General features: G+C 48.9%; 2 protein-coding genes across 2 annotated transcripts; one reads left to right on the plus strand and one right to left on the minus strand.

Annotated features, from left to right (window-relative positions):
• Positions 1-12,578: 12,578 nt before the first annotated feature.
• LOC120875357 (myeloid-associated differentiation marker-like) lies at positions 12,579-13,472 on the minus strand. The gene has a single exon (XM_040257122.1). It carries the CDS (start codon positions 13,470-13,472, stop codon positions 12,579-12,581), a length of 894 nt encoding a protein of 297 aa, XP_040113056.1.
• Position 13,473: 1 nt separating this feature from the next.
• On the plus strand, positions 13,474-25,435 carry LOC120875358 (myeloid-associated differentiation marker-like). Its single transcript, XM_040257123.1, has 2 exons — positions 13,474-13,603; positions 23,099-25,435. Exons 1-2 carry the CDS (start codon positions 13,474-13,476, stop codon positions 24,115-24,117), a joined length of 1,149 nt encoding a protein of 382 aa, XP_040113057.1. The 3' UTR covers positions 24,118-25,435.
• The last annotated feature ends 240 nt before the right edge of the window (positions 25,436-25,675 follow it).

Genomic DNA, 25,675 nt, shown 5'->3' on the forward strand with positions numbered 1-25,675 from the left:
TATATAAAATTCCATATTTCACAGAAGGAAGTCTTCCCCTTATTTCCATATGTGAAATATATAATATTCCATATTTCATAGATGCAAATCTGCCCCCCTATTTCCATATGTGAAATAAAGAAAATATTAAAATAATGCCATTTTCAGCATGAACCTACAGATTCTCATTCTAAGTGAAGAAAGTCAGAAAGCAAAGACAAGTACCGTATGATATCACTTGTATGTGGAATCCAAAATATGGCATAAATGAACTTATCTATGAACCAGAAACAGACTCACAGACACAGAGATCTAATGATTACCAGTGGGAAGAGGAGGTGGGAGGGGTAAAACAGGATTAAAGATACAAACCACCATGTGTAAAATAAATAAGCTACAAGGATACAGTAAACAGCTGAGGAGAAATATAGCCATTATTTTGTAATACCATTTGTCATTGTTGTTCAGTTGCTCAGGCGTGTCCAACTCTTTGCAGCTCCATGGACTGCAGCACGCCAGGCTTCCCTGTCCTTCACTGTCTCCTCAAGTTTGCTCAAACTTGTCCATTGAGTTGATGATGCCATCCAACCATCTCATCCTCTGTCTCCCCTTTCTTCTCCTGCCCTCCATCTTACCAGCATCAGGGTCTTTTCCATGAGTCAACTCTTCACATCCCGTGGCCAAAGTGTTGGAGCTTCAGTCCTTCAGTCCTTCAGCATCAGTCCCTCCTATGAATATTCAGGACTGATTTCCTTTAAGATTGACTGGTTTGATCTCCTTACTGTCCAAGGGACACCTTCGAGTCTTCTCCAGCACCACAATTCGAAAGCATCTGTGGCACTCAGCCTTCCTTATGGTTCAACTGTCATATGTGTACACAACTTGTAGAAAAACCATAGCTCGACGAGATGGACTTTGTCAGCAAAGTGATGTCTCTGCTTTTTAAACATGCCACATACATACACAAATATGTTTGTGATTTTGATGAGAGGGTCTGTGCAACCAGGTCTTTTTAGGTGACTGCTATTTGAGAGGAACACATACCTTAGTTAACGATATTAGTGCTTTTCTAAGTATGGGACGATGCAAGTCCCTGAGTCCATAAATATTTCTCTGGTGAATATTTAATTGAGGGCTGGTTCTGCCAGGTTTCCCAGAGAGCAAAGCACCTCATCCTGATCTTCACTCTGATTTCCCTCCAGGATGGATACTAGGTCAGCAACAACCATGGCTGATGACTTGATTCTTGTCGACCTGAGTGGTGGGCAACATTCTTTATTACATAATCCCATCCATCTTTCAATAAAATTTGGGAGGCATCTTTGACCAATTTGTCTCAAGAGTTAAGAATTTCACTGATAGACCACTCAAATGCTCTTACTCACACAGTCCTAGAAACAGTAGCAAGCTCCTCTGGGCCACTTGGCGTACGAGTCCCTCAGCCTCCAGGAAATGGTTCCCTCCTGTTGCTTCTTCCCATATCTAGAGTCACACTGTTACAGTCATGGGTCTTACAGACTGTCCATCAGGTCAATTGTTTCAAGTCACTTGGTCATCATTATTTTTATCTTAGGCTCTGTTAAACATTTGGTAATACAAGAAAAAAGTCATCTAAAAGTAATATAGGCAGAATACAAGTAGTAGAACTTGTGGTATTAATAAAGTCGTAAGTAAGCGTTGTTATCTCCTAAGGAGTTAGATGGCTGCACCAGAAAAAGAAAAATTCATCTTTATGGCTGAGCAGGTATTTCTGCCCTTAGGGAAGATTAGTTAACACATAATGTAGTGCACAATCCACACTAAAGGTGAGGGAGGAGGCCAAACAGGCAGAGAATAAATTTATATTTTTCTTGTCTTCCTAAAAATATGGAAATTATTACATTACTTCTTAATACTGTTCTGCCATGGGAACCACCTCCTGGGAGCCCTCCCCACCTATGCAACCTGTGCCTGGGTGAGGATCACACACTTCATCCCAGTACAGGAGTGCGGGGCAGCAGAGGGGGTCCTTCCCCTCCCCTCCCCCACAGCTCTGCTGGCCTGGCTCCTCTGGCCCTGGTGATGCCAGGATGCTGGGCTCTGAGCCTTTGTGACTGAGAGTACACACACACACACACACACACACACACACCCCACACACACACACCCCCACACACACAACACACACATACACACACATACACTCAGCATGTACAAAGACACACACACACACCTTTAAAAGGAGGCACCCGGGAGCTGGCAGGGCCCCTTTAAGAGCTAGGGGATCAGATGCTGGGCATTATGGTGGGCCCCACCTCTTCTTTCCTAACACTGGGCCATTCTCTAGGATTTGGCCAGGGTGGTAAATGGTGGGCTGGAGGGGTGGAGACAGGGGAATAGAGACTCAGGGAAGGTTTCCTTGAGAGGGTGGTTTGCTTGCATGAGGAGGAAGTCTGCTTGGCAGCTTTGAGCTCCAGGCAAATTTGGGGTAATTAGGATCTGTGGATTTCATATGTTTTCTTACTTTTATCTTGTGTGTGTGCTGGTTGCATCCAACTCTTTGCGACCCCAGGGACTGTAGCCCACCACGCTCCTCTGTCCATGAAATTCTCTAGGCAAGAATAATGGAGAGGGTTGCCGTTCCCTTCTCCAAGGGATCTGCCTGACCCAGGGATCAAACCCAGGGCTCCTGCATTGCAGGCAGGTTCTTTACTCTCTGAGCTAAAAGTTTAAAAACTAACATTATAAACGTGATACAGGGGACACCACCTCTGGACAACGGTTCTTGCAGTGATTGACTGCAGGGGCTGATGGGTACCGGGAGCTCCAAGAATTTTTAAAAATGATGCACATTTACATGGATCTCATTATTCTTGAGTCACAAAGAAACATGATGCAGCACCAGAAAGCAGCTGGCACACGGAAACACACGTGTGTGCTGCACACATTCAACAAATGTAGTTTCCTTGACTGGCAGCAGAAATCCCCATCCCGTTCAAACCATGCCAGAAAAAGTAAAATGAAAAGAACCTTCTCCCTTAAGATTAGGGCCACCCAGTAACTTGTGCCCTTCTAACCAGAAAAGAAATCCAACTAACATCAGCTTTAAGGCTGCAGTGGCCATGCTCTTCTCCCGACAGAGGCAGGACCTGCTGTTTTGATCACTGAGGCAGGAGGGCCACATCGCTTCCCCTCACAAACACTGCAGACAGGTGTCTTCAAGGCCCCGGTTTCTCTGCCAGCTCCTACTTTGATTCCTCAGAGAGTAGTTGGGATGGAAGGGTATCTACCCCTGGGTTCCTCTAAGATGCCCTCGAGGCAGCGGGTGTTCAGTGAGCCTGCAAAAATTCTGGAGCCAATCTCAGGTGGGGCTGGAACACCTGGAGCACCATGTGGGGCCCAGGGCCCCAGGGTCTCTGCTTTAATCCTCTTGCTGCTGGAAATTATGGACCTCTAGAGATTTATTTTTTAACTTAAAGGAAAGGTGGAGTGGACACCTCCCTCCATTGGGAGAAAGAGGGTCCAATCCCTATCTACCCTGCTCCCCAACCTCACTGCCTCATACTCACCCACATCAACTAAGGCATTGCCAGGGGACAGACATGCTTTGCAATGAGGCCCCTCCAGAGGCCCAGGGTGTGAACAGCTGCACAGAGAGCTGTGTGCTGTGGAGTCAGCACCTTAGGAGGTGGGAGCGGGTGGTGGGCAGAGAAGGAAGGAGTCTCAGGTCCTGATGGATCAGAAGAAGGAAAATGGGGAGAGGTGGTCAGGACACAGGAGATGAGAAAATTAAGAAAGATCAGAAAAGGGACAAAGAGTAGAAAATATAGGAAAGATGGAATAGCAAGTTCAGTACAGTTCAGTTCAGTTGCTCAGTCGTGTCAAACTCTTTGTGACCTCACGGACTGCAGCACGCCAGGCCTTCCTGTCCATCATCAACTCCCAGAGTTTACCCAAACTCATGTCCATTGAATCGGTGATGCCATCCAACTATCTCATCCTCTGTCATCACCTTCTCTTCCTGCCTTCAATCTTTCCCAACATCAGGGTCTTTTCAAATGGGTCAGCTCTTCACATCAGGTGGCCAAAGTACTGGAGTTTCAGCTTCAGCATTAGTCCTTCCAATGCACACTTGGAACTGATCTCCTTCAGAATGGACTGGTTGGATCTCCTTGCAGTCCAAGGGACTCTCAAGAGTCTTCTCCAACACCACAGTTCAAAAGCATCAATTCTTCGGCGCTCAGCTTTCTTTATAGTCCAGCTCTCACATCCATACATGACCACTGGAAAAACCATAGCCTTGACTAGATGGACCTTTGTTGGCAAAGTAATGTATCTGCTTTTGAATATGCTGTCTAGGTTGGTTATACCTTTCCTTCCAAGGAGTAAGCGTCTTTTAATTTCAAGAGAAAGAGGCAGAAGAGAATGTGGGCAACCATACAAAACAGGAAGGAGTCGGAGCAGAAGGAGGGAAGGAAACAGAAAAGAGAGCGAGATGAGAGGGGAAGGGTGTGAGGAGGGAGAGAGGGAGCCAGGAAGAGGACGTCAGAGAAGGCAGAGCTCAGTAATGAAATTTCTGCTAAGAAGAGGAATGGAGACGCGTGGGCAGAGCGTTACCCTACAAACACCAAGGCCATGTATGTGCTTTCAGCCACATAAGCTAGCAGGTTCATGGCTGTCAGGATGGCCACAGCCAGCTGTTGGTCCCAGACACACAGTGTGGGGGGAAGGTCACCGCTGCAAGTCATATCGTTGGACCTTAGAGGCTGGCCCCCCAAATTCTCATCAAACTGGTAGAGCAGCCAGAGGACCACCGCGGTGGCGTAGAGGAGGATGGAGAGCACGGTCTGCCCCACCAGGAAACCAGGGTAGGGAATGGACAGCCTTCTGTTGTTGTCGTAGTCCCACCCGTTGATAAAGAAGTTCACGGCCCTCAGGATGAAACAGATGGAGTACACGACCACACACCAAATCAGGGCCGGCTGGTGCCGGTACAAGTCAATGTTAGTGATGAAGCCGAAGATGACACAGGCCACGACGTTCTCCAGCCTCCTGATCACGCCTTGAAAGGTGGGCACGAAGCAGTATATGTTGCCGGGCCGGGCACACACCCAGGCCACTTCCAAGGCATAAAGCACAGAAGCCATGGCTGAGAAGGCAGTGGCGGTGATGGCGTGATTTTGGGCAGGACCCTGAGGCAAGTACTGGATGTAGGTGATGCCGAAGATGATGGAGGCTGAGAGGCAGGCGAACGTAAAGTAAAAGGTGTAGGCATGGAGAAAACATCCCAATAGTGGGGGAGGCGGGACCGGAATATACATAACTCAGTTAGGAGGATGAGGAGGGATGCAGAGAAGCAGAAGCACCAGACGAAGAAGCACCAGTTACCTATGCCTTCCCGCAGGGCGTCCTCGATGGCCACCAGTGAGACGGGCACGCAGGTGGAGAGCAGCTGCCCCAGGCGGAGGGAATAGCCCACGATGGTCACCGAGTCCAGGCCTGAGAATAAGCTCATGGTGCTGAGATGCTGGTGCAAGTCTATGGCACCGATATGGCTGTCATCCTCACTGAGGGAGAAAGGTCCAGCTCTGGAGGCGGATTAAGTCAGACTCCTGGAAAAGGCTCAGGGGGCCTGTGATGACTGAGGCTCAGGATATGTGGAGTTTGAACCGGTGACTCAGACCCCTGATAACAGCACAGCTGCTCTACAGTTTTTTCTCTGCACCCGTCACCCTCGGCCTTGTCAGACTTGTCTTATCCTGAAGCTCCCAGCTGGGTTGGGTCTGGCCTCAAATTATGAACATTTTGGATCGTCCTGTGCTATGTGCTGTTATCTACAGAGACACATGATAGTGTGGTCGCTATCTACACCCCCAAACCTTTAAGTCTCTGAAACTGGAAAAGAAATTAAAAGAAAAACTTTGTTTCATAAGCAGTTTGACCTGAATAGACATGAGACCATTTGTGGTCTATATTTATTTCAATTAGTGTAAATGTTTCAAGAGTTCAGTTGTAGAAATACTAAGATGTTTGATTAAAAGGTGCTTCCAGGCCCCATTGGGTATTATGGCATGTAGGGAGATGCACCAGGTTATGTGATTAAAGCTAAAAAATATTGAGTCCTGGAGTAGATCTGACCTGGGGATTTCAGAAAAGGGATTATGGATAGTACTCCATAATCACTCCATTGTCCGTATGAGAAGACTGACTCTTGGGGAATCCAGTGCTTTCCTTAAGGTGGCATGGCTAGGAACTGGGAATCCCAGATTAAGAATCAACTGTGGGTTTCAGCAGTTTGCTCTACAGCCCACTTGTTAGCAGGGGCCCTGTGGGTGGCAGTTTTGGGACCCAGGACCTTCAGGCCACGGCCTCCTTCCACAGCAAACTGAAGACACACGTGTTCCAGCCTCTCCTCCCTGCAGCATCACTAGAAAGAGCTGCCATCTGAGGGACACAGCCCCAACCCAGAGGAGCGCAGCTTCAGGGGTGAACAGGGAGGAGCCATGGGGTGAGAGCAAGGCCGTGGGGACAAGATGACATGGGAAGTAGGGACTGCTTTGAATCCTTTGCCCAACTTTTCCTTAACATGTGACTCCAGGGTCCAGTGTTGGAGGAGTGAGGCCCCTCCCAGCCCGCCCCCTCCTCAGGGACAGCTGCCCTGTTTCCAAAGGACTATTTGCTGAGAGGCCCATAGGGTGGAAGGGCCAGCACCCTGAGCCCCAGCCAGCTTCCTGCCATCAGGGATTATTATATCACCTTTGCTGATAATAAACCCTGGGACAAGCTGAGGCTGGAAAGAGAAACACAGAGCAAACCCAGAGAACCTCCCTGGACTCCCAAAGCTCCTTTAGCTCCAGTTGCCAGTGGAGCCCTGGAACCTGCTGGCCTCCCAGTGGGCACTGCCGGGGTGGGGAAGGGGCACTGGGGTGAGGGAGGCTGGGGAGGTTATGTTTTCTGTACCCCAGTTTTTTTCTCACTAACCTCCAGGAACTCATCCTTCAATTTCAGCTAAGACTAAATGACAACTTTGGATTCATTTGATAGCACAGAGGGAGAGGTGGAAGGGGAAGGAGACGCATGGGGGTTCCTGCTGTGTGGCCCTGGGTCAGGCCTGTGCCCTCTCTGGGCCTCAGTTCCCCTACCTAAAGCAGCAGGTTTCTCTGAGTCTCCCAGCAGCCCCTCCTCCACTCTAATCTGTGAGCCTGGACATGCCCCGTCAGAGCACAGTCTGGATGTGGCTGAGCCCTGCCTGCCCACAGCCAGGTGTGTGGACTGGAAAACAGTGAGCCGGGAAGGTCAAGACCAGGACAGAGGAAGGAGGAGGAGGTGTCAGAAGGGCAGAGAAGGTGGAGGGGAGATGAACACTCAGAGTGACAAGGAGGCTGAGGGGCCTGGAGGGGATGCTTCATAGAACGATGACATTGGGCAAGCTTATTGATCAAAGCCTCAGTTTCCCCATCTGTGCAATGGTCTTAATATTGACTTCATATGAATTAAATGTATGAAAGCATGTGAAGGGCTCATCAGAGGGCCTGGAACATAGCATATTCAATCCATGCCAGCTACCTGTCCCCTGCCCCTCACAGAGGACCCAGAAGGCCCTGACCCCACTCTGGACATCAGCACATACAAGCTTGATTTATTGCAGATCAGGGGCTGCAAACCAGTTTGCACTGCAGGTAGTCCAGGGGTGTGTTTGGTTTGTCTATACAGTGTTTTCTAGAAGAGATCATACAGAATTGGTGTTATTTTTTTCTTAAGTGTTTGTTATCTACTCAATATTTTAATTTCAGTGAAAATCTGCATTTCCAGCTTTATTTGATTCCTCAGGAGATCTGGTGTCACTGGGCTGTGTGCCCTTAGGAAGTGGTGGGGGGGTGTGCCTGGAGCTGAGCACTTACTCAGCCCTTTACTTTATATTGTTCCTCATGCTCATCTTTGCTTAGTATTTTCTGTATTTTTCTCATGTCTGATTGATATAAAGCAGGACTATGATCATCTCCCGTGTCCTGGTTTATCCTCTTGGGCATGGCCAGGCTTCCTGCCTGCTCACAGGAGCATCCACTCCCCCATCCAGGGAGCATCCATGTCTTCTACCTCATGTGCAGCCTTCAGCACATTTCACATGCTCTGAAATCATATGTAGACAGGTGTGCACAGACATGCACACATGTTTGTAGGACGTATCTGTAACCTTTTTTCCTGTTTTATAAACACAAGACCTTATCATGCACATGGTATCTTGCTTTTCCACCACCTCCGACAGAGGCAGCTGCCTCTGTCCTCTCCAGCAGCCCTAGTCCTCTCCATCCCCGTTACTTATTTCCTTCTCTCCTGGCTCCTGCGGGCATTTGGACCCTTCTCTAGATCAGTGGACCCTCCCCTGTAAGTCTCAGACACTGGGGGACACAGGATATGACAAGGGGTCCTGGGATCCATGTGGCCACCATGCTCTAGGGCAGGAGGTACGCAAGCATTTCTGGAAAATTTTCTGGAAATTTATCTTGGTTTTGTAACAGATCAGTAGTACAACAGATTTCTGTAAGCTTGGTACCTTAAAACAACAGGAACTTATTCTCTCACAGTTCTAGAGGTCAGAAGTGTGAAGCAAGGGGTCAGCAGGGCTGTGCTGTCTTTGATGCCCCGGGGGTGGTCTGTCCTTTCCCCCTCTAGCTTCTGGAGACCCCTTAGCTTGTGGCTACTTAACTCCCTCTCTGTCTCCACCTTCACGGGCTCATCTTCTCTCAATTACATGTATGTGAATCTCTCTGTCCTTTCTCTCATAGACACCAGTTACTGGACTGTGGTCCCACCCTCTGTCCAGGACAACTCCCACACTGGAATCCTTAACTAAATATGTCATCAGAGACCCTACTTCCAAATAAGGCCACATTCTAGGTTCTGAGTAAACATGACTTTTTTGGAGGACACTCTTCAATTCATACGCTCCTCGCTCCCATATTCCTGTCCTTTGTTCACGGTGACTTTTTCTAATGTGATTAATTATATTAATTGTATTTATTTGCTGTCTCTTTCAGATTGGTGTCTGTTCACTGGAGTTCTTGGGACTCACAGTGGGTTGATTGAGCCCTCATGTACTTTGTCATTAAACTGTGAGCCCCCTTTTACAGGACCCCCTTTTTCCTGGGAGGATCCTGTTGCCTGGGTTGGGAGCTTCACCCAGAAGAACTGCACTTGCTCAGAATCCTCCTGGCCAATCACCTGTTGGGCACAAATTGAGTTAATTTCCCAGGTTGGAGTTTTAGAGCTCAGGGATCAAGAATATTTTGGCCCAAACCCACAAGAAGAGAAGACTTGAGATTTAAATTTCTCTAGTAGTGACTTAAAAAAAGAAACAATCCAAACTCCTGTGAAGGTGGATGTCAGCCTTATCCTTTCCTCTAGCTGAAGGCCATGGTTTCCCTTGTCTACCCTTACTCCGACTGTGTAGGCCACGTGGCCTGGCTTTAGGGAAGTGTCTCAGCTCTAACTCATGGTACATCAGTTCAGTTCGGTTCAGTTCAGTCACTAAATCATGTCCGACTCTTTGCGACCCATGGACTGCAGCACGCCAAGCTTCCCTGTCAATCACCAACTCCCAGAGTTTACTCAAACTCGTGTCCATTGAGTCAGTGATGCCATCCAACCATCTCATCTTCTGTTGTCCCACTTGTCCTCCTGCCTTCAATCTTTCCCAGCATCAGGGTCTTTTCAAATGAGTCACTTCTCATCAGGTGGCTAAAGTATTGGAGTTTCGCTTCAGCATCAGTCCTTCCAATGAATATTCAGGACTGATTTCCTTTAGGATGGACTGGTTGGATCTCCTTGCCACCCAAGGAACTCTCAAGAGTCTTCTCCAACACCACAGTTCAAAAGCATCAATTCTTCAGTGCTCAGCTTTCCTTATAGTCCGACTCTCACATCCATACACAACTACTGAAAAAACCATAGCTTTAACCATATAGACCTTTGTCAGCAAAGTGATGTCTCTGCTTTTTAATATGCTGTCTAGGTTTGTCATAGCTTTCCTTCCAAGGAATAAGAGGCTTTTAATTTCATGGCTGCAGTCACCATCTGCAGGGATTTTGGAGCCCAAGAAAATAAAATCTGTTGTCATTTGGCCATTGATGAGTAATAATTTTAATAGTGACTCAAACCAAGAAGATACAAGAGGTGCCCCTAGACGAGGACATAGCCTTCACAAGACCTAGAATGCTTGCTTTCAAAAATAGTCTAAAAAAGTAAACGGCCTTCACTGTATAGGCAGATACCTATACCTCGCAGGTGAAGGTGACAAAGGGCACTTATGGGCTAGGAGTGTTGACACAGCCAGACCAAAAAAATCTCCTTAAAATTCTAATCTATTTGACTGGCTGTCATGTGCTCCTTCTGGATGGTAGAGACTCTTAAAATATAGGAAACTCTTAAAATACAGGGGGAAAAAAGCTTCAGAAGATCAGTTATGTTTCCATATCAAAGATGCAGGAAGAGAAATACAAGATCCCTCTAAAGGGCTTTTGATCCTTTAAGGCCAGAATTCTAAAAAGACATTTTATCAAGCTGGTTTTTCTATCTGCACATGCAAAACTAATTAATTTTGCAAAGTCCAGTGAACACCAATTTGGCCATTTTGGGGTGATGTTTCCTTTAATTTCCAATTAAGCAAGACCTTGTAGGTATAATTCTGTAGGCACTTCTCTGTGTCTTTCATCTGAAAATAACCCACTGTGATGAAAAAAATTAATCGACAGACAGTCTAAGAAACAAGTGGAAACTTTTATTTGGGCCAGTCTGGGAATTATAACCTAGGAGAGAGTCATTCAGAACACTCTGTGAATGTTCTACCCAGGAGGTCAAAGCACAGTTACACTTTTGAGACAAAGGGTTATCCATCAGGTGAGGTATTACTGATACTTAACATGATCCAGATCAGCTCAACAAAGTGTGTGGTGCTACAGGTCATTGTGGCCCCTTAGGAGAAGAAAGAAGTTTATCTCCTAAGAAGCTGTGATCCTTGATATGACAAAGAAGGAATGTTATCTACTTAGGAGGCGTGGTTAACGCAAATACACAATACCCAATATGGGGAGGGAGGAGGCCCACACAGGGAAAGGAAAATTTTATATTTAATCTTTTCTCCTCTTGCCATTAAAATATGGACTTCATTTCATATCACTCAGTGTGTTTCCACCGAGCAAAATCTTCCTAGTGTCTTTCTCCTGAGAATAACCCAGGTACAGCTTCTTGAACTAAGTGCCAAGGAAAACCTACCCCTCCAGGGAAGAGTTTAATAGCGGCAAATCAAACTTTGCATCATCACCCAATAACAGGAGATCCAATAACCTCCTCCATATTCATCTGGACTCTCTGAGGGAGGCAGATGGGCACAAAAGGTACCCAGTCTCCAGTGCCTTGTAGAGTTAGGAGAAGTCTGCTCTGGATTCCTCCTTCATCAGTCACCAAAACTGCTGACTGAAGGGAAAAGAAAAAACAAGAAACCTCACAATCTAAGTTGTGAGTTATATTCTATTTGGAGACCTCACTAGAAACTATAGCTTGGGAGACACCTCACAGATCACTCTGCAGAACTGTTCCAAAGAGGTGAGAGGGGGCCAGGATACATGGGAGTTTTTGCTGGAAAAAAAAAAAAAAGGAACATGTAGTCAAATATCAAAGGATTATCACTAATCACAAAAACAGACATCTCAAGGTTTAGTGTTTTTCTCAGGACCAGAAGGTGCAGGAGTCTGAGCACATTAGAATCATTACTTTCTTACGCATCGTAATGATCTAAAGCCAGTGCCCTGTCTTTCTCCATCATGAATTCCCCTCGGGCTGCCCCCACTGGGGGCTGCTGCAGTGGCTGAAGGCTTGATGGCCAGCAGCGCTGATCATTTACAGAAATGATTCACAATATTTTTTTGTCCATAAGGCCTATAGACAGCGGATTTTAGTAAGTCAGTAAAGATTCCAGAGCCAGTCTCAGGTGGGACGGAGCCCCAAGGGGGTGCCTAGGGATCCAAGTCTCTGCATTAGCACTCCTGCCTAAGGGAAATTACTGATTTCCAGAGCTTTTTTTTTTTTTTTAACTTAAAGGAAAGGTGCCGTGTACCACCCCCTCCATGAGGACGAAGTGAGGCCTGATCCTTAGCTACCAATCACACCCCAAATCCACCCCACACGCTAACTAAGGCACCCCCAGGGGGGACAGACACATTTTGACAAAGCCCAGGGTGTGAACAGCTGCCCAGAGGGCTGTGTGCTGTGGAGTCGGCACCTCAGGAGGTGGGAGGGGGCGATGGACAGAGAAGGAAGGAGTCTCAGGTCCTGATGGATCAGAAGAAGGAAGATGGGGAGAGGTGGTCAGGACACAGGAGATGAGAAAACCAAGGATGACCAGAAAAGGGGCAAAAAGTAAAAAATGTAGAAAAGATGAGAGAAGCAAGAGAAAGAGGCAAAACAGAATGTGGAAAACCAAGGAAAACAGGAGGGAGACAGAGCAGAACAGGGGAAGGGAACAGAAAGGAGAGTGAGATGAAGGCGGGAGGGTATGAGGAAGGAGCGAGGGAGCCAGGAAGACGTCAGAGCTCGGTGAAGATACCTCCTGTGAGCAGAGGGGGTCAGGAGTCCCCGGGCTGGTCCTCAGTCCCTACAGAAGCCTGGCGAGCCCAGTACCCCAGGTCGGCCACGTAAATCAGCAGGTTGATGGCTGTCAGGACGGCCACAGCCAGGCGCTGGTCCCAGGTGCAAACATAGTTGCTAAGTCTATGTCGACAGCTCACATCCCTGGACCTCTCGGGCTGCCCGCCAAACTTTACGTCAAATTGGTAGAGCGCCCAGACGACCAGAGCACCAATGTAGAGAAGGACAGACAGCAGGCTCAGCATCAGATGGAACGTGGAGGAGGAGATGGGCAGCCGGTTCTCATAGTCAGCCAGGTTCAACAGGATGGTCACGATCCCCAGGATGAAGCAGATGGAGTACACGACCACGCACGACACCAGTAATGGATGGTCCATGTACAGGTAGGGATTGCTGATGAAGGGTAAGATGACACAGGCCACCAGTGTCTCTAGCATCTTGAAGAGGAATGGCAAGCTGCCTATATAGCCAGTGAAATCACCCGTCTGAGGCCAGCGCAAGATCCAGATTGCTTCGGTGGCATAAGACACAGTAGAAATGAAGCAGAACGCAGTAGCAGCGATGGCGTGGTCCCAGGAGGGGGTGTAAAACAAAAACTGAACATAGGTAGTGGGGTAAATGATGGAGACCAAGAGGCAGAAGAGGGAGAGGTAGCAGGCATGGCAGAGGAGAAAATCCCCCCAAGAGAAGGAGAAGTGGTACTGAAGCGCCAGTGATTCGATTATGAGGATGATGAAGGTCACCACAAAGCAAAAGCACAAGATAACAAAGGACCAGTTACTTGTGGGCACCGTCCAGCTGTCCAGGCTGCCCACTAGTGAGATGGCCACGCAGGTGGAGAGCAGCTGCAGCGTTCGGAGGAAGTAGCCCATGATGGCCCAGAAGTCCAGGCCTCAGGACGATTACATGGAGGTCACGGTGGTCATGCAGGTCACCTTCACCAGTATGAGAGTGGTCGTGGCTGAGGGCCCACCGGAGAAAGATCCAGCTTCGGAGGTGGATAGTCAGTTGCCAGGGAAAGGCTCAGGGCCCTGTGACGGCTGAGGCTCAGGATCTGTGGAGTTGGAACCAATGTCTCAGACACTCGGATAACAGCACAGCCGCTCCAGAATGGTTCTCCCCACCCATCAGCCTTGGCCTTGTCAGGAGACTTGTCTTATCCCAAAACTCCTAGCTGGGTTGGGTCTGGCTTCAAACCATGAACATATTTTTACCCTTTGAGCTTTGTCATTATCTACAGAAACACAGAGTAGGATGGCCTTTATCTGACATCCCAAGCCTTTCAGGCTCTGAAAATTAAGAAGTATTAAATAATTCATTTGGTAACAGAATTTGACCTAAACATACACTAGATAATTAATGATCTTTATTTATTTTACTTGGGGTTTCCCCATTAGCTCAAGGGTAAAGAATCTGGGTGCAATGCAGGAGCCTCAGAAGACGCGGATTCAATCCTGGGGTTGGGAAGATCCCCTGGAGCAGAGCATGGCAACCCACTCCAGTATTCTTGCCTGGAGAATCCCATGGACAGAGGAGCCCGGTGTGCTACAGTCCATAGGGTTGCAAAGAGGTGGACACGACTGAAGTGATTTAGCATGCACATATTTATTTAACTTAGTGTGAAAGTTTAATTTAGGCAGTTGCATAAATACTAATGTATTTAATTACAAAGAGTTTTCAGTATTATGTCATATAGCATGGATGCACCAGGTTATCTGTTTGGGGCTGAAAATTTCTCAATTCTAGAGCATATCTCAATTCTGACTCCAAAGCTTTCAGAAAAGAGACAGTGGATTATACTGCTAACCCCATTTTACAGATGAGAAAACTAAGGCTGGAGGACTCAAGTGGCTTCCCTAAGGTTAAAAGCTGAGGAGTGAGAACCCAGATAGCAATGCCAAAACCGTGGATTGAGCGTTTTGCTCTACAGCCCACATGTCTGCAGGGCCCATGGGTGGGAGCCCAGAACCAAAGCTCGGGGCTCTGGGGCCCAGGACACCCCTTCAGGGCCATGACCTCCTTCTGCAGCAACCTGAAGACACACGTGACCCGGCCTCTCCTCCCTGCAGCCTTCACTAGAAGGAGCTGCCATCTGAGGGACACACACCCACCCGGAGGAGGGCAGCTTCACTGGTGAACAGGGAGGAGCCATGGGGTGAGAGCAAGGCCATGGGGATGAGATGACATGGGAAGTAGGGACTGTTGTGAATCCCCTTCCCCAATTTTGCCTTCACATGTGACTCTTCCTCATTGGGGAGGGGAGCCTCCCAACCCAGCATGACTCCAAAGTGGAACATCTTCGAGGAACCACAGAATAAATTAACATAATGTCTGACTCTTAAGCTCCAAAGCTGCCATCCAGGTGAGAGTCTGGAAAGATCTAGAAGTAGTCCTACCTGAGGGAGGATTCTCCTGGCCTGGGAGACTGCTTAGCAGCTTCCAAGCTGGGAAGAAGGGATTAGAAATGAACAAGGATGCTGTCTCTCATTCTGATGGGGGGCCTTTCAGGGCATCCCAGGGAAGGGCAGGAGCTGAAAGAGGAGGCCCCTGCAGGACCCGGGAGAGGTTACAGCCCTGAGGTTGCACCCGGGACTGGGATGGGGGCTGGGGGCAGAGTGGAGATGACTGGGGGGATCCCAGGGTCCCAGTGGCCTTGAGGCAGCCCAGTAGGTGTCTTCTGACCCAGAAAAGATGCAGGCATGGAGCCAACCTTCCCCATGGAGGAGGGGCCTGGACTGGAAATAGACAGGAGAACAGGGGCCTGAAGGGGTTTCCAGGCTGTGACAGGGACACGTGGCCAGAGTGGCGGGGACCCTGGAGACCATGGAATTGCCCAGGTCACCTGCCCAAGACAGTCTTGCCAGCCAGGGCTGCAGTCCCACTCACACAGGGGCTCCTCCAGGGTCCAGTGTGTTGGGGAGTGAGGCCCCTCCCAGCCCACCCCCTCCTCAGGGACAGCTGCCCTGCTTCCAAGGGACTATTTGCTGAGAGACCTCCAGGGCTGAAGGGCCAGCATCCTGAGCCCCAGCCAGCTTCCTGCCATAGTGATGGTGATGGTCAGACCCTATCAATAGTGTTAAAACCTTGCTTGTTTTGTAACCAAAGTCTTATGAATAGTTAAACACAGCTCCGGAGTTTGATGGACTGTTTTGATCTGTTTGATCAGTCCAAAAAATGGACTGTGTTGATCTGTCTGTTTTTGTCTGTTTCTGTCTTAGTTCTTCTTTCTCTAGAAATATATGACCAGTGACCTGTAGAATAATGAATGACCCACTGATCTGGACAATGTAAGTACCACACTCAAGTTTAAAACCCAGAAAGGTGTCTCGTGGTTAATGTAAAGTCTCTAGAAATAGAAGCACAGAGCACCCCCAGCAATGCAGCCTACAGCCTGCATCCCTTTCCTGTTTCCCTCTTGTGTGAGTCCCGGCTCAACCTTGGAGTGCTGCCAGCTGGTTCTTTTGCACAGTGGTCTACCTTCTCCCCCAGTTGCAATTTCCTTAAAATAAAGCTACTTTTCTTTTACTCAACACTTGTTTCTCAATACTGAGTTCTTCTGAGCTGGGTGACAATGTTGGCCATCCCGGCAGCAGTCACGTCCCTGGGGCTCCGGCCCCTCCCCCTCCTCCGGGGGCGACAAGGGTGGTGCGTCTGAGAAGGTCGAGGTGCCAGTTGCTCCCAGCGAGGATCTACAGGGATGTGCCAGTAGCTACCAAATATGTTAGTTTCCGAACTTGCCCTGTCCCTCCCGAGTCCTTCTGTTGCAGGAAGGGGGACCCTTTCCAGGGCCCAAAACTGGCCTCTTGTCTAACACTTGGAAATGAATTGTCCAAGGAGACACACGTGCTGACAAAGCAAGAGATTTTATTGGGAAAGGGCACCCGGTGGAGAGCAGTAGGGTAAGGGAACCCAGAACTGCTCTGCCGCATGGCTCGCAGTCTCAGGTTTTACGGTGATGGGATTAGTTTCTGGGTTGTCTTTAGCCAATCGTTCTGACTCAGAGTCCTTCCTGGTGGTGCCTTGTTCAGCCAAGATGGATGCCAGAGAGAAGGATTCTGGGAGATGGTCGGACAGGTGGTGTCTCCTTTTGACCTTTTCCAAACTCTTCTGGTTGGTGGAGGCTTATTAGGTCCCTGTTCCTTACCAGTAGTTCCGGTCGTAAAACAACTCATGCAAATGGTTACTATGGTGCCTGGCCAGGGTAGGCTGGTGCCTGGCCAGGGTGGGTGGCTTCAATCAGCGTGCTTCCCCCACAGCCCACAGCCTGCTTTCGCTTTCTGTTGAGAGAAGGAAACTGGCCTCTGAAGGAGCTGCAGTGTTTACTAAGTGAGTAGAGGGATATGTACCTTGGAAGCCCCCTTCCCACCTGTTTGGGAATATTCTTTGCCCTTTGGAAATTTGAGGTCAATTTGGACAGAACAGGAGTGGGAGCTGGCTTTTCTGTGACTCTGTACCAGTCTCTACCCAAGAGGGAATTTGTATGTTTGTTTGTACTCTGTTCTAGGGTAAGTGAAGTAGGCGGGGGCTTACATCCATCCAGTGGACTTCTAGACTTTGTAGAAGTCCACTGGACACATCCTGGCAGGATGGCAAAACTAGAGCTATGACCTTGTTTTTAAAGTCTTTTTTTAAATTGCAATACAGACTGGCCCAGTTTGCTTTTGATTCTGAAGAACGGTGGCCCCTGAATGGGTCTCTAAATTTCTCCACTATTTGGAGTTAGAACTAATTTGTCAAAGATCTGGTAAGCAGGAGGGAACTCCATGTGCAGGCCTTCCTGTTACTCCATAGTAACAGTAACAGGGCACTGAAAGGCAAAATTCTTCCAACAAGGGCGCTAAATTAAAGGCAAAAGGAAAACTAAACTATGAAAAGCCTGCCCCTTTTACAGACGAGTCTTTGCAGGCGAGGGAGGGAGAGGAAGGGATCACATCTTATGGAACTGAATTTCCCCCACCTCTGTGGTTCCTATCCTAATGCCCCAGGCAGGGGCTGCCTAGGTCTGCGCCCCCTTCCCCAGTCTCTGGACCGCAGAAGAGTTCTATTGTTCTAACACCAGGGGAGTTCTAACCCGGGGCACCCCCCTACCCCCTGCCCAGCATGAGAAAAAGAGGATCTGAAATAGTTTCTTCCTTTAAGACCTGACAGGACACTCAAGTTTGGTCAGGGTGTGTCCACTACAAGGCGGGAGGGGGAGGGAGAGGGTAGATTTCCAACAAGACGATTCTCTGCAGGAGGTCTGAGTGCGAGAGGACAGCCAGTTGGCCTTCATTGGACTTTGTTTTCCACCTCGAGCCTACTGAACCATAAAAACACCAGTCCTCCGTACACAGGTGATCCTGAAAAAATGGTAGAAATGTTCATTAGTATTTTTTTCAACCCACTGCCCAACGTAGGCTGATACACAGACACGGGTGATGATTGTGTTCACAGTGGAGCAGCAGCACCTTGTTCCCGACACTGGTCTCTCAATGTTTGGCTTCTTGAGGGATAAGCAGACAAGCCCGAGTTGGGTAACATGGCTAAGGGGCTTCCAGAAGCTAAAAGAGGTGAAGAGGGACCCTTCCCTGGGGCATCAGAGACAGAGCAGCCCTGCTCACACCTTGTTTCAAAACTCTGACCTCCAGAACTGTGAGAGAATACACTGCTGTTGTTTTAAGCCATCAGGCTTGTGATGATTTGCTGCAGTAGCCCTAGAAATTCAAGATGAATTTCCAGAAATGAAAAATAAATTCTTTGTCATATATTTTTTTTAAGTTTTCAGAAAAGCTTGCTGACCTCCTACTCTAGAGCATGGTGGTCATGTGGATCCCAGGACCCTTGGTCATATCCTGTGTCCCCCAGTGTCTGAGACTCACAGGGGAGGGTCAACTGATCTAGAGAAGGCTGGTCAGTCCAAACACCTGCAGGAGCCAGGAGGGAAGGAAATAAGTAAAGGGGATGGAGAGGACTAGGGCCCCTGGAGAGGACCAGCTGCACCTCAAAAGGGTGGTGAAAAAGCAAGATGCTGTGTGCATGATATGGTCTCACGTGTATAAAGCTGGAAAAGATATACAGATATGCCTTATAAACTTGTGTGCATGTATGCACACACATGTCCAAATGTGATGTCAGAGCATGTGAAATGTGCTGAAGGCTGTACATGAGGCTAAGGACATGGATGCTCCCTGGATGGAGGGGTAGATGCTTCTGTGAGCAGGCAGGAAGCCTGGTCACACCCAAGAGGCGAAAACAGGACGTGGGAGATGATCATAGTCCTAATTTACGTCAGTTCAGTTATACATGAGAAAAAGAAAATATAGGAAATTAAATGGAGAATGAAAACCAATATAGAGGAGAGAGCAGCTGCTCAGCTCCAGTGACCCCCTTTTTAGGGAATGCAGCCCAGTGAAGGCAGATCTCCTGAGGCTTGAAAAGGAGCTGGAAATCCGGATTTTCATGTGAAATTGGAGCACTGTGCAGCTACCAAACACTTAAGGAAAAGAAGAATGTTGATTCTCTACCATCACTTTCTGAAGGGAAACCAAACACATCCCTGGACCACCTCCAGTACAAGCTGGTTTGCAGCCCCTGATCTGCAGCAAATCAAGCTGCATGTGCTGATGTCCAGGGCCTTCTGGGTCCTTTGTGAGGGGGAGGGGGACAGGTAAATGGCATGGATTGAGTGTGCCATGCACCAGGGCTCTGATAAGCCCTTCACATGCTTCCATACATTTAATTAATGTAAAGTAGATACTAAAGCCTCCTGCACAGATGGGGAAACTAAGGCTCTGGTGAGTAACTTGCCCAGGTTCATCCAGCCCTGAGGGATCTCCCACAATCTCTCCCCTCCACCTTCTTTGCCCTTCTGGCACCTCCTCCTCCTTCCTCTGTCCTGACCATGACCTTCCCAGTTCCCTGTCTTCCAGTCCACAAGTCTGGCTGCTGGGCAGGTAGGGCTCAGCCACATCCAGGCTGTACTCTGACAGGGGCACCATGTCTAGGATCACAGATTAGAGTGAAGGAGGGGTGTTGCGGTCCTTTAATGGACTGGAACCTGGTGGTCCAGAGTCGACGATAAGAAGGTAAAGGAGAGAGAGAGGCTGATATTCCTTGGTTTACGCAGAAAGCCAATAAAGTCCCTGACACGGGGCTTGCTCTGTTCACGGAGGCCTCAGGCACCCTCTCGATGGGGTAAAGGCACAGAGTGACTTCTCGAGAGGGTCTTAGAAGCCCAGGCAGGAAGGTGAACTCAGAGGGCCTCTGTGCTCCAAAGAAATAGCCTGAGAGAGAGAAAGAAAGAGAAAGAAAGACACCGGGACCAGAGCTCTGATGGAGCAAAGGTGTTTTAATCAACATGGTGTGGGCATATATACTGTCTTACAAGGTAGTTATTCTCAGCAAAGATAAAGATTAAAATTCCAGACTTACAAAACATAGGCGACCCATATTAAAGAGAGAGAGAGTTGTAAACAATCACTTTTACCGTATGGTTCACAAGAAGGAAGAGGGTACTTATCACTGTATAGAAAAACTAATATAGGAAATGCCTGGATTCTTCAGCCCCCGGGAGAGGCTTGCCTCTCCTCTTAATTCCTGAGTATTCAGGAATTAATAAGGAGCAGAGAATTCCTGACAGATCCAAAACAGCACACAGGAAGCCTCCTGTTAAATGCCTCCTGACAGAGGGGCTGCTGGGGAGACTCAGGCAAAGCTGCTGATTTCCAGGTGGGGGAACTGAGGCCCAGAGAGGGCACATGCCTTACCCAGGGTCACACAGAAGGAACCTCATCCTCTCCTTCCCCAAGCCCTCCCTCTGTGACATGAGAAGGATCCAAAATTGTCTTTTAGTCTTAGGTGGAATCTCAGGGTGAGTTCAGGTAATTAAGCTGGGATCAAACTGGGGTACAGAGAGCATGACACCCCCAGCCTTCCTCACGCCAGTGCCCTCCCCACCCCGGCAGCACCCACTGGGACGTCTGCAGGCTCCAGGGCTCCACTGGCAATTGGGGCTCAAGGAGCTTTGGGAGTCCAGGGAGGTTCTCAGGTTTGCTCTGTGTTTCTCTTTCCAGCCTCAGCTTGTCCCAGGGTTTATTATCAGCAAAGGTGATATAATAATCCCCTGATGGCAGGAAGCTGGCTGGAGCTCAGGGTGCTGGCCCTTCTGCCCTGGGGCCTCTCAGCAAATAGTCCCTTGGAAACAGCCTTCCCTGAGGAGGGGGTGGGCTGGGAGGGGCCTCACTCCCCCCAACACTGGACCCTGGAGGAGCCCCTGTGTGAACAGGACTGTAGCCCTAGCTGGCAGGACTGTCTTGGGCAGGTGACCTGGGCAATTCCGTGGTCTCCAGGGTCCCTGCCACTCTGGCCACGTGTCCCTGTCACAGCCCTGAAACCCCTTCAGGCCCCTGTTCTCTTGTCTCAGTTCCAGTCCAGGCCCCTCCTCAGTGGGGAAGGTTGTCTCCATGCCTGCATCCCTTCTGGGTCAGAAGACCCCTACTGGGTTGCCTCAGGGCCCCTGGGACACTGGGGTCCCCCCCAGTCATCTCCACTCTGCCCCCCCCCCCCCGGCTATTCCCGGGAGCATCCTCAGGGCTGGCCCCTCCCAGGGGTCCTGCAGGGACCTCCTCTTTCAGCTCCTGCCTTTAAAAGGGGGTGATCATCTGTCCATCCTCACCCCCTCCCTGGGATGCCCTGGAAGACTCCCCATCAGCATCAGACACACCATCCTTGTTCATTTCCAATCCCTTCTTCCCAGCTTTGAAGCTGATAACCAGTCTTCTAGGCCAGGAAAATCCACACAGGTAGGCCACTCCTAGATCTTTCCAGACTGGCACATGGATGGCTGCTTTGGAGCTTATGAGCCAAACATTATGTTAATTTGTTCTGTGATTTCTCCAAGACACTCGTCCTTGGGAGTCATGCTGGGTTGAGATCTCCCCTCCCCAGGGGTGAAGAGTCACAGGTTGAAGCAAAAATGGGTGGAAGGGATTCACAACAGTCCCTACTTCCCAGGTCATTCTGTCCCCACGGCCTTGCTCTCACCCCATGGCTCCTCCCTGTTCACCCCTGAAGGTGCCCTCCTCTGGTTGGGGCTGTGTCCCCTCAGATGGCAGCTCCTTCTAGTGATGCTGCAGGGTGGACAGGCTGGGACACGTCCTCCAAAAGACTACAATCCATAGTCTTTTTTCTGTAATCCCTTTGGGACAGATATGCTTCTGAATTCAGAAACTTTCTGCTTCTGACTAGTAACACAGTACATCTACTCTATATGACATTGTTGTAGCCACACGTTCCGGGAAACAAACTCACTCAGAAGGCCAACGCAGATGGTGGAGTGCAGTTTATTACACCGGTGGGCCCAAGGCAGAGTCTCCTCTTAGCCAAGGACCCCGACCAGCATTTGTGAAAATCTTTTATACCCATTTGTACATGTCTGAACCCACCACTCCAAATTCCTTGAGACTTACATAAACCAAGGAAAATACCATCCAAATAACCCCATCATTCACGTGCTATGTGCTCAAACAGTCAAACAATTAGCCAATAATCAATAAACCCAAGGTTACACTCCGACAGATACAGAAAAATTTATGGCCTGTCTGGAGGAAGGGGTGATTAGTGTATGTTTTCTCTTAGGCAATGAGTAACCTAGATATGATCTTCAAGGTTCGCCTGTCTGGAGGGGGTCTTATCCTTCTGTTGTTGTTTTCACAGGCACTAAACACAGAGTTCAGAGTCCATTGGAAAGGTGGCCGAGCATGATCAGCAGGAACAGGCCTAAGATGGAGTCCAGGCCCTATGAATTCCTTCTTCAGTATCACACCCCACTGGTGTCTAAAAACAATTTGTAATCAAATACATTCATTTTGGCAACTGTACTTTTGAACATTCACTTTCTTTGAAATAAACAAAAATCATTAATTGTCTCAGGTCTGTTCAGGTCAAAATTTGCTACCAAACTATTTTTTTTTTTATTCTTTTTCAATTTTGAGAATCATGAAGGTTTGTGATTGTAGAAAAGGAGCAGCATACTCTATATTCCTTTAGATAATGGCACCTAGCACAAAGAAGGCAATGGCACCCCACTCCTGTACTCTTGCCTGGAAAATCCCATGGACGGAGGAGCCTGGTAGGCTGCAGTCCATGGGGTCGCTAAAAGTCAGACATGACTGAGCGACTTCCCTTTCACTTTTCACTTTCATGCATTGGAGAAGGAAATGACAACCCACTCCAGTATTCTTGCCTGGAGAATCCCAGGCACGGGGGAGCCTGGTGGGCTGCTGTCTACAGGGTCGCACAGAGTCGGACACGACTGAAGCGACTTAGCAGCAGCAGCAGCAGCACAGAGAGATAAAAATATATACACGGATTTGATGCTGCCCTCAATCCAGCTGTGAGGTTTCGGATAAAACAAGTCTCCTGAAAACGCCACCAATGATGGGTGGGGAGAACCATTCTGGAGTGGCTGTGCTGTTACCCAAGTGTCTGAGTCATTGGTTCTCACTCTACAGGTCCTGAGCCTTGGCTGTCACAGGGCCCTGGGTCGTTTTCAGGCATCTGACTCAATCCATCTCCAGAGCTGGATCTTTCTCTGGTGGATCTTCAGTGAGGAGCACTGCCACAGCTGGTGACCAGGACCTGCCTGACCGTCACAGCACCGTGGCCACCAGGTCCACATCCACAGACCGGGACTACTTGGCCTTGGTATGGTTCTGCTTCCGCCTGCTGCAGCTCTTCTCCAGCTGTGTGGCCTTCTGGCTGGTGACTCCTGGCTTTCAGAAGTGGGGCGTAGGTTACAAGGCCATAAATACCTGCGCCATGCTCATCTGGTTCCTCTCTTTGCCCATAAGCCTCATCGTAGTCATAGTTGAATTATGTAATATCCAGTCCCACTTTCCTTTCTCGTACCACATGCCCCTCACAGATGCCTGCTTCGCCGCCCACGTCTGTCTCTCACCATTCCTTGTCCAGTCTATCCAGAGAGTCCAGTTTTTGCCTTGGGACCCTTTCATAAGCCGGGTCAACACTGCCCTAACATTCACCTCCATTATGTGTTTCCTTTATGGTCTCGAATTGTCCTGCACGTGGAACTGCTACAAGCTCAAAGACCTCACCTGCGCTGTGTACACCACACAGGGTGTGCTGAAGGTGCTGGAGATGTTTGTGGCCTGTGTCATCTTCGCCTTAATCAGCAACACTTCCCGGCACCTGAAGGAGCCAGCTCACGGGTGGGGTCTGGCCATCTATTGCATCTGCTTCGCCCAGGCAACTGTGGCCACGCTGCTGAACCTGGGCAACTGGGAGTACAGGCTGCCTGTCCAGCTGACCCTGCTCTCCGTCCTCCTCTACTCCACTGCTTTGGTTCTCTGGTGGCTCTACCCAGTAGGTGAGGAGATTAAGGACAAGCCTGAGGGATTCTGGGACGTGTTGAGGCTCACCCACTGCTCGAGCCGCAGGGACTATCGACCGGCTGTGGCCTTCCTGACAGCCATCAACCTGCTGATTTACGTGGCCGACCTGGTGATCTCAGCCCACTAGGTTTTTGTCAAGGACTGAGGATCAACCCTCTTGTCAAAAGAGGTTTCTGTGCTGAGCTCTGATGTCGTCTTCCTGGCTCCCCGTCTCACATCCTTCCCTGTTCATCTCTCTCTCTTCTCTGTTTGTCCTGTTTTATGTGTTTGCTCACACCCTGTTTTGTCTTTCTTTTGCTTCTCTCATCTTTTCTACATTTTCTGCTTTTGCCCCTTTTCTGATCATCCTTGGTTTTCTCATCTCCTATGTCCTGACCTCCTCTCCCCATTTTCCTGCTGATCCATCAAGATCAGATTTCCTCCTTCTCTGCCCACCGCCCCCTCCCACCTCCTAAGGTGCTGACTTCACAGCACATACCTCTCTCTGTGGCTGTTCACACCCTGGACATCCAGAGGGGCCTCGTTACCAAAGCAAGTCTGTACCCCTGGCAGTGCCTTACTTGGTGTCTGGGTGAGTTCAGGGATGGCATGGGTAACTAGGCATTGGGCCTCAATTATCTGAGTGGAGAGGGGGTGTGTACAGTGTGCCCTCCCTTCAATTAAAAAAAAAATCTCAAGAGGTCAATTATTTCCAGCGGGCAGAAGTCTTAAAACAGAGACCCTGGATTCCAGGGCCCCGCCTGGATTGGCTTCAGAATTTTTGCAGGCTCCCTAAACACCTGCTGCCTAGAGGGCATCTTAGAGGAAGCCAGGGGTGAATGCTTTCCATCCCAACTACTTTATAGGGAATCAAAAAAAGGAGTTGGTGAAGAACCCCTGGATCTTGAAGACACCTGTTTGCAGTGTTGGTGAGGGGCAGCGATGTGGCCCTCCTGCCCCAGTGTTCAAAACAGCTTGTCCTGCCTCTGCAGGGAGAAGAGCATGGCCACTGCAGCCTTAAAGGCGATGCTAGCCTGAGATATATATATATATGTATATATATTTTTTCTATCTTCTGATTAGGAGGGCAAAAACTACTGAGTAACCCTGTACTTAGAGGGGGAAGTTTCTTTTCAAATTTTCTTAGGCAGGGGCTTTGTGGGGGTGGGGGTTGCTGCTTCCATTGTCAAAGCAACTGCAGTGCTTGAGTGTAAGGGGACACACACTTGTGTGTTTCTGTGTGCCAGTTGGTTTCTGCTGCTGTTTCTTGGTTCTATGAGACTCAGGCATAATATGATCTAGATCAGTGTATATAATTTTTAAAAATTCCCTGGAGCTTCTGGTTCCCATCAGTTCCTGATGTTAGTCATAGAGAAAAGGCTTGTCCCTTTGCCTATATCCACAATGTCCCTTTTAAATCTCAATATAATGATGTGAGAAGGAAAATAAAAAAAAAGTGAGAAAGACATTCACATATTCTAATTGCTCCATTTTGTCTAGAGTACTGAAGAGTCCAGCCAATTTCCACCCTCATCCAAATTTGTTTCTGGAAGCCCCTCCCACTGACTCCCCATCCACACCTGGATCAAAGCCTTGGGGTACGGCTCAGCCTGTAACACAAGATGAGGGGGTCCCACCTCAATGCCAACATCCCGTCCCCCTAACTCTTAAAGGGGCCTCTCCAGAAAGGTGTGTCCTTGTGTGTA

This window comes from Oryx dammah, unplaced genomic scaffold (genome assembly GCF_014754425.2).
Source record: "Oryx dammah isolate SB20612 unplaced genomic scaffold, SCBI_Odam_1.1 HiC_scaffold_16, whole genome shotgun sequence".
In the NCBI taxonomy this organism is placed as follows: Eukaryota; Metazoa; Chordata; class Mammalia; order Artiodactyla; family Bovidae; genus Oryx; species Oryx dammah.

What these genes read in the sequence shown, in the direction of transcription:
- LOC120875358 (XM_040257123.1), top strand. Translation starts at nt 13,474, where the DNA reads ATGGCCCAGAAGTCCAGGCCTCAGGACGATTACATGGAGGTCACGGTG. An exon ending in TCCAGCTTCGGAGGTGGATA is followed by an intron (nt 13,604 to 23,098) that starts GTCAGTTGCCAG and finishes ACAGGTCCTGAG; the next exon opens with CCTTGGCTGTCACAGGGCCC.
- LOC120875357 (XM_040257122.1), bottom strand. Translation starts at nt 13,472, where the DNA reads ATGGGCTACTTCCTCCGAACGCTGCAGCTGCTCTCCACCTGCGTGGCC.